Source organism: Dromaius novaehollandiae, chromosome Z (assembly GCF_036370855.1).
Source record: "Dromaius novaehollandiae isolate bDroNov1 chromosome Z, bDroNov1.hap1, whole genome shotgun sequence".
Taxonomy (NCBI): domain Eukaryota; kingdom Metazoa; phylum Chordata; class Aves; order Casuariiformes; family Dromaiidae; genus Dromaius; species Dromaius novaehollandiae.
In genome coordinates this window covers 41,402,685-41,413,323 of record NC_088132.1, presented here as the reverse complement: position 1 = coordinate 41,413,323, position 10,639 = coordinate 41,402,685, and the positions used below count along the sequence as shown (strand labels likewise).

General features: G+C 43.2%; 1 protein-coding gene across 1 annotated transcript; it reads right to left on the bottom strand.

Annotated features, from left to right (window-relative positions):
- Positions 1-904: 904 nt before the first annotated feature.
- On the bottom strand, positions 905-10,322 carry CDO1 (cysteine dioxygenase type 1). Its single transcript, XM_064501399.1, has 5 exons — positions 10,062-10,322; positions 8,006-8,083; positions 5,789-5,946; positions 3,445-3,614; positions 905-991 (listed from the first exon to the last, which is right to left on the bottom strand). The coding sequence occupies exons 1-5, from the start codon at positions 10,238-10,240 to the stop codon at positions 962-964; spliced, it is 615 nt and encodes a 204-aa protein (XP_064357469.1). The 5' UTR covers positions 10,241-10,322; the 3' UTR covers positions 905-961.
- Between the last annotated feature and the right edge of the window lie 317 nt (positions 10,323-10,639).

Here is a 10,639-nt window from a genome sequence, read left to right as displayed (position 1 = left end):
AAGGTGGTTCTATCATTGTAACTAAATCTTGAGGATAAAAATACGCAGCAGTGAACTCAATGGCAAAACTCCCACTGACTTAACTGGGATCAGGGTTTCTTTACATGTAAAATACCTTTGACTTTTCAAACACTTAAATAGTGTACCACTTAGTGAGTAATGTGGAAATTAGTTAGATGTGAGGACTATCTTAGTTACCAGGAGATAAAGGCTGCAAACTTTTGAATTCTGTGCACAGATCCAGTTTTATTTTAGTTACCCGAAAGGAATTCAGTAGCTATACAGAGTACTTTGGAAACTGGACATTAGTTGTATTAAGTATGATTAGTCTTATTAAAAACCCAAATCTTTGTCCAATCACTTTTGAAAATCATTGTACATGAAGCACTTTATTGCTCCTATTTAAAACAAGATCTGACACACAGATTGTAAAAAATAAAGTAAAAAATGCACAAAACTATCAAAATGGCCTACGCATTAAAACCGAGAAGACTTAGTAAAAAAAGAGCCACTGTTAGTAGTATCTAGTATACTACCCATAGGTACAAGTGACTGGAAGCTTAAAAGTTTATATTATTATTAATTACATTGAGAGCATACATACATGTAGGCCTATTAAGTAGTGTCAGATGATGTTTAGAAACCCTATTTTTGATATTCTCAGTATGGTATCAAAAGTGGAATTAAAAGAGGCTAGAATCAGAAAACAAGCTACTTAATTCTGACTTGACAATAGCCTAAGAAAAGGCATCTAACCTCTGAAGTAGTTTATGGCACTAGTTAGCTTAGTGTTCCATAATCGGTATTCATTCAAGATAACTACAGGTTGCCTGGAAGCTGCCCTACTGTAGTTCTATGTACAAGTTATAGAAATATAGCTGGCTGTCAGCCTTAGCCATATGAGTCTTCTGTCCCTGGTTAAACATTCAGCAGGTCTCGAGCAAACACATGCTGGTGCTTCTCAGTTGTTCTCTTGTGGCACTGCTGTTGCCTAAAAAGAGAGATGAGAGATTTCTTTTTTAAGGACACTTAGTAGTAGACTGTGACCATCTTCATGTTCTTAACATGGGCCTTAACAATACCAGAGTAGCTCAGCACCTTAAAATATTTAATGTATTTCTTTTCAATACTCCTTGCAAGATAAAATGTTACTACCCACATTTTATAGAGGATACTATGGTCCAGATACCATAGTACCTGGTAAAATTAGCTTCCCTGTCCATTGGGTCTCTGTGTGACCATGGACAAGTCCAGGGCAGAAGAGACAACTGAGGAGTGCTTTCTCCTTTAGGCTGCCTTTTCTGTCAGAAATACTGTGCTGTATTTCATTCTGACAGAAACCAGAACTCCAGTTTGAATAGGCTGCAAAGAAATGACCTACCCTAGGAAAATTCCTGATAGCAAGAACTTCTGATATGTGGTGACAGTCAGGAGACAAAACCAGGTTTTCCTCAGGGAACTTTCACATCTGTATTCTTATGGTTCATACCTGAACTGTGGAAACAGTCTTTCTTGAGCAAGTCCTTAACTTAGTTAACACTGTTCGTGTGTTAACTACCCACTATTTCAATTATTAGGTCTTCTAACTTGTTTATATATTTACTGTTTAGTTAATTAAGACTCCAGCATAACCACTAGGGATTTACCTGAGTGTTTTACCTACAGAAGAAACTTCAGACAAATGAAGCACTGAAAGTGCTTTAATAATCTTCTTACTAATGAAGATATACAAGATATACAAAGATATACTTTACACTACTCTCCTTTTACTTTTAACATACAGTTCTCTGCCTTCCTATGTCCTTTTGAGATCTGGCAAACAGAGGAAGGCTTGAGTTTCCAGTGAGCTTTCCAGAAACCCTCATTGAAACCAGAAGGTTTTTGCAGCATGAAGTCATTTCGGACAGTTGGATGGCCCAGGCTAGCTACCACTCTTCCCTTACTGGAATTCCATTTACAGGAATTCATGAAAGAGACCCAGTGATTAAGATTTACCTCTCTCCTGTAAGCCAGATCCCATTTTCCACAAAAAGTACAAACATTGCCAGTCGGTTACAAATCAAGAGTAGGAAATTAGTCCAAGCTAAAATATCTAGTTTCACTTCTTATCTGACCTACTTCATATTCAATAAACACTTAAAATGAAAACAAGCAAATATTGAATTCTTATGTGAATTTTGTTCAACATTTTTTCTATCTTCATTTTCCTTTAAAATCTGAATTATAAATTTGAGCTTACTTTCTCAAAGACCTTTCAAACCTGTGAAGGTTAAAGTTCTGTTTCAGCTGTTTAGTAAAGTTCTAATCACTTAACGTGACAAGCTGCAAAGAAATAATTTACATTGGGCTTGCTGATTATATAAATCTTTAGCTGGATCTTATTAAAGGCTCACTCCTTAGAAGTCCACAGCACTGAATTTCTGGCCTCAGTGAAAGGTGGAAGTGTTCTGTATCTAACAAAAACAGTCTTTCTTTGAACCTCTGTGGCTGATCCAACAAAAATCTGTCTTTTCTCCCGTTGTATGTGGTTACGTTTCCCAACACTCAGAAGAGTGCTAAAAGGGAACCCTATCAAACCGTGCCAAATGTCCTGGCTTGGTCCCCCAAAGCTCGTTTAAGATTTCCTTTCTATCCAAATTCAATATCTTGACATTGCTCAGGAATGCAGACAACAGCCGACCAGTCTACTCTCTCTCAAAGCAAGTGTTTCCATTTAGAAGCTTTGATTTTAAAAAGTCTGAGTACTTATCTTGCCTTACTTCCAGTAAGTTACAGGGTTTAAAACAACTGGCTTGAAACGTGATGCTTTTTGGCAGAACAGTTTAGGCAGGGAATGTTACACATGACTTAAATTGGCTAAAATAATCTAGCTGCTTAACAGCTTTCCATTGACTAGGTTATATTTACTGTCTGAAGATGCTTAACTATAGCAAAGTTCCCATTAACCCTCTTCTCCGCACAGAATTACTCTCCTGCTGATAAAGGGCAGCTAGGCTCTTCCACCCCTCTCACAGCTGGACACCATCCATAGGGGAAGGGAGAGGGGTGGTGAGTGAAGCCAGGGCAGCCAAGTCCAGCATCATCACTAACAGATGGTAAGTTCTCAGCCTCAAAATTCCTATTTATAAAACGTGTGGTTGCATTACTGCACTTTCTTACAAAACAGGGAAGAGAAGTGCCCATAAGGGAAATGCAAATTGACAAACTGAAGAGTATTCTTGAAATAAATCTTACACTGATCCTAAATATGGATGTCCCAGGAACTGTGAGATTGCTATAACTCCTGTCTGTCCTGCAGAGCCCCCCAAGAGCCAGTGGTCTGCTCTGTGCAGACAAAAGTGCAGTCCCTCTCTCCTGTCCCTGCATGAGGACAAGTGCTTGGTGTCAAAGACTTGCCAGGGACCGTATTACACAGAGTCCTTTCGCCAAACTTCCCATACTTACACATAGAGTCCTTTCGCCGAACTTGCTATAGAATGTCATTTTGACTTTGTGCTTGTGTCCAGTCCTTTGATCAAAGGTGTTGCAGCTGTCGAAGGGTGGGCTGTACAAATGCAGGCTAACAGCAGACTCTGTGTGGCTTATGTTCTCCACACGGTGCAAGCCAATGGAGTCTAGACAGGTGAGGGCATGAAATGAAAGGTTGTATTAAAATTTAACGAGATCTCATAAATACGTGGAAGAGTGCCTTCTAAGCTGAAACTTCTGTAGAAACCACTTAGTCACACCTGTACTTTGAGGGACAATGTGTAACGCAGTACAGCAAATTAGACAGCTGTTCTCTAGTACAGTTTCCTAAATACACTGATATGGCAGAATACCTTATCGCCTTCAACACTTATAAATTACAGGATTATCTACTATGGGATGAAGGCCAACAGAAATCCAAAGAAGCTTAAGGAAGGCCATGTGGTCAGTAATCTGCCAGCCGCCATTCCCAAATGAGTTTAAGGTTTACTCTCCTAGGAGATGATAATGTTCTCTAGAAGCAGGAAGATTTGTGTTTCTAAAAATCAGCAGGACGGTTTATGGGGAGACTTTTTATATTGCTAATTCTCAGCCCAGTAACAAGGACATCAATCACATTAAGAGTCAGCTACTTATATTTGGGGCATGGACTCATGGGCAGAGATATACTTGTCTTCTATCGAAGACATCCATTTCCTAATTAATCTTTCCAACTTATTAGTTTGGAGTAGAACAGTCTTTTCATTTGTCTGGTCTTTTGTCTAAGGTGACAAATGACTGGTGACTGGCATATTTCCAATCTTAACCGAATAGTAAGCATAACTGAACATGTAATAAGACACTGTCTGTTGTGTGGCTACTAATGAAGTAATGGCATTTTCTGGGACAATGGAGTAGATGCCAAGGTATTGCATAAAAATGTAAGCTATGAAAAATCAAATCCATAAAAGCATCCATTTCCATTCTACATTAAAATGGAGTTTTTGAATTACTTAAGAGAGACCTTGAATTCAGGTTTATGACTCCTGCTGTAAAAAACAACTCAGGCCTTTGTATTTAAATTAATATGTCATATAATACTGAGACCTGTATTATGCAATATAGGCACAATACCCCGGGAACCGTAAGTACACTTGGAATGTATCAGAGTTCAGAGTGTAAGTCCTAAGTGTCATTAACCTAATTTATCTAAATAAAGGATGTGGGAAGAAAAAAAGCCCTAAAGGTATGCTTATGTAAAGGAAGATTCAAATAAACTCAGATTAGTGAGTGAAGTGTTCTCCATCTATGAATTTTGTGTTTTCAGTTAATGTGGCATACCTTCAGCTAGAGCATACCCTTTACGTTTCCCCCGTGGCGCTTGCCCTGGACTAGTCCATAATCGCAGCTGAGGCTGCAGATGTGACCCGCTTGAATTGGGGGAAGCACTCCAGGGGCACGCTGTAGTTATTCAGCTATCACACAGAAGGCAGACAGCCCCCTTCTCTGAGGCTTTTCCCTGAAGCGCTTGTTCTGCTGAACTCATTGCAGTTCAGCACGATGTGTAATGCCTTTTGCAGGGTCAGAAGGTGATGCCCAGCCGGTGACTCCCCGGCAGCCTCAGGCATAACGCAAGATGGCAATAGTTACAGGTATGCATACTGGCATGACTTTAGGTAGCTAGGGAACCTTACTGGCAAAGACAGGGGTCTTTCAGCATCTGTGGAGTTAGGCAATTGTTTTATAAATCGTTTGGGTAGACTGGAATAGTTCAGCTCTGCTGACACTACACTTCAGCATTACAGTCTTTTTTTGATTTGGACAAAAATTAACACTGAGGATCATGGCCTCCGTTCCTGGCTGTTCAATTTATTCCATGGACAACTGCTTTTACATTTTGCCCTATGATTTCCATGACAGATCACAAGGATTATTTCTTTGTAAAGTTAGGATGATTAAAAAGTTTAAACTTTGTTTCTCTTGTTTTACACACAATACAATTTAAGCTTTATGTTTACAGGCAATTTCAGACAGTTATTTGGGACACAGGGCTGAAAGCTGCTCAGTATAGAAGGGCTATCCAGCATCTTCAAGTACCAAGTGATTGCTGCAACCAAGTAAATGCTGCAAAACCTTAAGAGTGAGTTAAAAGGAAAATTTTGTTTGTACAAGGTTTGTACAACCCAGGTTTATAGAGAATTTGACTAGCCAAGTTCTTCAAGTGTGTAAAATGTATGATACTGTTGGAGGTAAGAGCTTAGTCAGCACATGAACTATCTATCCTATTAGGAGTCAGATTCATAGGTGGGTAGCTGTCAAATAAGATACTAGAAGAGCTTACCATTAATATAGGCACATTGATTTTCTCTCAGAACACGTTCTGATTTCTTACTCATTTCGCCATTTCCTTTTTTCTCAGGCCATTCAAACAGGGTTTCCTTTAGATTTCCCTGAAGGATCTTCATAAAGCAGTGTGAGTCAGTGTGATCATGGATACTGCTATATAAGCAAAAAGAATAACCAAACTCAGTGTGATAGTACACATTTAATTTAAATACAGCAAACGGAACAGATGGCATAGCATATTGTACCTGGACATAGCCCTAGAATGAAATGCTGTTGCACACTTGTCATGCACACACACAAAAAGCTCTTAGAAACAAACATCCACCATGCCTAAGGTATGCCTACTTAAAACTCCACTAGAAATGTGTTAGGATAAGCTTACATTTATCAGGACTTGGGGAAAAAAAATCAGTTATCTGTCAGCCTATCATGTTGCCAGAGAGAAAAGCAAAGCAAATATGGAGGAGGTAGGAGGACAGAAAAGCCTTTCAGAACATAAAAACTCTGTGGGCCAAGAAACAAAGGGATGGTTTCCTCAGTTTTTCATATCAGCCCATATTTCAGCCTGTATTCCGTATCAGGCTGAGGCCCCTATAGACTTGTACATACTCCAAGTATATTTGCAGATCCACAGAGCTCCCTCCCTAGACATGGGAGAAATGAGCTACTTCTTCATTTCTAGGACTTCTCTACTGTTGAGATGCACAGGAGTTTGCTGAAGAAAGAAAATACTGCCTTTGCCACTCTAATAGCACTAAGTACAACTGACTACAGCAAGCTGTTAATTTCCCAAGTTGGCAAAACATGAACAGTAGCAGGAGCTGGCATGATCTGTCTGCTTGCTTGATCTATCTGCTTACTCAGAAGTGTGTTTGAATTGCTACATTTAGAGGCATACAGGGTAGATATGCAATTTAGTTTATTTTTATTTTTTTTTTTAAACAGAGGCCTAACTGTTGCAGAATGTGACAGGATTAGGACAGAGGCAGAGCTCTCTGCTCATGGCAGGGAGAGAGGGAATTTGACCCTCCCTGAAGTATAGTGCTAATGAGCTTCAACCAAAAAACTTGGTACTTGCACATTACTGTTTTCAATAAACAAATGTCAGCTTCTTACAAACTGAGATGCCGAGAGAGCGCAGCTTGCTTCAGGCACAGAACGGTTCACAAATGCCACGTTGTCATGCTCCATCCACAAGCCATGAGAACAATTTGATCCTCCTCATGTAGGAAGCAAAAATAAGTTGTGGTCTGAGTCTAGTACCTAGCAAATGCTCATCCAACTCGAACACAGTTGGACAAGAATTACAGTCTTGTGGGAAAAGCTCAGGAGAAGCAGAGGAGGTTTCTTGCATCTCTCTGGGTATAACTGCATTGCATCTCCAGGAAAATATTTTAAGTGTTCAGTATGCATGCTCAATTGAAAACAAAAACCAAAACGCGCCCCCCCCCCCCCCCCCCAGCTTTGGGGGTTTTCTCTTTATGTGCAAGGACAATCAGTCAAAATCTGAAAGTTTTGTTATTCCACATTTTGTTTTATGCAACATTTTGTAAAAGACCCTCCAAGGGACAGATCCTGCCCTCACTTTTGCAGGACTATGCAATCCGGCATATGATCCATGTATGTAGCTCGAGGCCGCAGCAGCGGTGTGGTCCCTTCTGAGGGCGGAGCTGGGATGCCTGGAACCCACAGAAAGCCACACAGCCCTGGAAAGGGGCTTCCTCCTTGCACTGCACATTCCTAACCCAAACCCACTTTTCTCTTTGTCTCACAGAGACTGGATTTAAACAACATGAGAGAATAAAGACTATTTAAACTGTACCAAGTCCTGCTTCTGCAACACAAAGTGAGGCAGATTTCTCAGAAGCAACAGGGTCTGTTCAATGCCTGTAGGACCCACTGTATCTCTGGGATTAAAAACTTCTACAGACAGAAGAAAGCATAGATTTGGTAGAAGACCACGATTAGTATTATATTTTAAATGCTCTAAAAGTGTCCATAATGTACAAACTTGCAAAAAATATTATAGCAAATATTCAAGACTGGCATATCAAAGCAGTAAGTAGGAGTTCTGCACTGCCTAGTTGCCTGACATTTTCTAATAGTTCATTTAGGGCTGATTTTTTTTCCTCTTTTCATATGACAGCATTCCAAGCAAAAGATACCGTAACTTTGTATCTGTCTGATAAAACCATAATCTTTGGATACAAACCTGCCATGCCCTTCACCCCAGCACAAGATCATCAAGTTGAACTTTCCATTTCCACTGTCCACAAGATTTCTTGTATACCTGAAAGACAAAGTGTTTGCTTTTAAGAGTAATCGGTACTGACATGCCTATTAAAAAGTATACAGACACAGTTATGAAGAAAGGTTGCACCATATAAAAATCTTCTTTTCCATTTTCTTGAAAACAAAGTTTCCCTTGGAAAAAGTGAAATTGAGTTTCAAACTGTTTTTGTAAATGTACTTTTTCTGGAAAGAAAAAATTGGACATGGTTAATATTTGATAGTCATATTGCTTTTGAATTACATAGATGATTGGAGTTTGGGAACTGGGAGTCTGAGACTAGAGTGGATGATAGGATCAAATCAAAATAGTTATTGAATGAAGTCACTTCAGCAGCTGGCTTATAATTAGAAACAGAGGACTGCAATGAGAAAAGAAAAATATATGGTTGCATTCTTCTACAGTTCATTTTCAGATATTCTTGGCCGTCCTTTCTCTTGGGCAGCACTCCTGCATATTAGGCAGAAAAGGGAGAAGAAGAAGAAGAAAAAAAAGATGTCAGGCTTACCATACATGGTACTCTTACTGTTTTCTTGAAAATTCTGCATCTTGTACTGTAACATTCTTGTATGGATAAAATACCTACCGTGTAACTTCTGCCAGCATCTACTTCTAAACAAAGTTTAGCGTAACAGAATATTTTAAAAGGATTTTCTTATGCTAACTTAAAAATAACAAGGAATAAGCTTGTTTCTAAGGGCTTTTTATCCATATGTGTGTTCTAGACTGTGATTTGCTCTCAGGGCTTGAAGACTTTTTGTATCACAACATTTGAAGTTCTTTTCTGTGCACTCTCCTGCAAGCCTGCCCCGAGCTGTTGCTTGTCTCATCGCACTGAGAAGGTCCCTGGAGAAGGGACTGTGTTTTGCTGTAAACACTGCTTTCCTCAGCGAGGCCCTGACCCAGGGCTGGTGCTCTTGGTTGTCCTGGCACAAGCGACCAGCTCCGACCTGCTGATTCCTTCTCGGCTTTAGTCACTGGCTGTTCACAGGGTGCCAAGCAAAGCAAACAGCTTTGCCTGTGACGGGAAGACTCACTCTCACCTAACAGACTGACCCAGAACGGTCACTGATGACAACCGGATGTTTTGCATTAATTTTCTGATTAGGTCGTTCTAGTTTAACGAAGATATGCTATTCATAACAAGTTCATTTCAAAGCATTACATTTATATCTATATGCCGCCTTTTACTCTGTCCACAATCTGCGTTTTAGGTAGATCTATTTTCCCGTGATGTCAGAAGTTAAGCAATCAGTGTTGGCATTTGACTGGACTTTTGCAGTGCTGTTATTTCTGTACAGCAGGTCTGCATGGCCAGAGGAAAGGCTGCAGTGCTTACTTCTGGTGTTGCCATGCTTCGTTTTTTCTAGTTCTTAGCTTCCTGCGTTCCAATTTTGTGATTTGTTCTGAATGAAGGAAAGTCAATGTGAAAAGGATGGAGATAAAAAAAAAAAAAAAAAAAAAAAAAGACAAGCCAGAATGATGCTTTCATGATAAAGAGGTTGAAAGTAGGAAAAGGGTTTTTTTTTTTAAGGAGGTGCTAGAGTAAGGTGTATTTATACATAAATTTACAGCAGAGAAGCCACCGAAGGCAGGAATAAACGAGACGATAGCAAAGCGAGAGGGGCTTAAAGCCTTGACCGCTCCTTTCCTTCCCGCTGCAGGGGCCCCAGCCTGCACCGGCCCGGCGCGGGGGCGGCACAAGGCGCCGTGCAGCCAGCGGGGAGCGAGGGGCGCGCACGGCCCAAACCCCCGCGCTGCAGGGCCGCGGCCCCGGCCCCCGCCGCGCCGCCCCCATTGGCCGCGGCCGCCCCGCCCGCTCCCCGCCCCGCCGCCGGCAGCGCGGCCCCGCGCCCGCCGCCCCCCGCCGCCCCGCTCGCCCCGCGGCGGCGGCAGCCCCCGTGCCGTCGGTGCCGTCGGGTCCCGCCGGGTCGGGTCGGGTCGGGCCGGGCCGGGCCGGCCCGGCGCCGTGCCGTACCTGTACTGGTCAAACTTGGCGTACTGCAGCCACTCCTCGGGGCTGCTCTCGTAGGACTCCATGAGCGCCTGCACCTCCTCCACGCTGACCTTGTCCTCGGAGAAGAGCCGGTGCAGGATGCGGACCAGCTCCGCCAGGCTCCGCGCCTTCCACGTCTCCGTCTGCACCGGCGCCTCCATGGCCGGCCCCGCCGCCGCCGCCCCCCGCCGCCGCCCTTTATGCGCCGGGAGGCGCGGCGGCAGCGAGCCGCCCCGGCGGGCGGGGGACGGGGCGGCACCGCCGGCCCTGCCCCCGCCAAAGCCCCGCTCCGCCGGCACCGCGCCCCCGCCGCCGCATCCGGCTCCGAGTGCGGCCGCGGCGCCCCCGCGCCCCCCCCGACGCGGCGCGGGACCCCCGGGCGGCGCCGCGACCGCCCTCCCGGCGCGCCGGACCCCGCGGCCCGCCGCACGCGTGGCCCTCGCGCCGGGACCGGCTGGTGATAGCGGGTGTGTGTATGTGAAATCCAGGACAAAACGGACTCAGGCATCCGCTGCTAAGCCCAGAAGCTTCGGAAGAGCGATTCATTTGCCGCAAGGCGG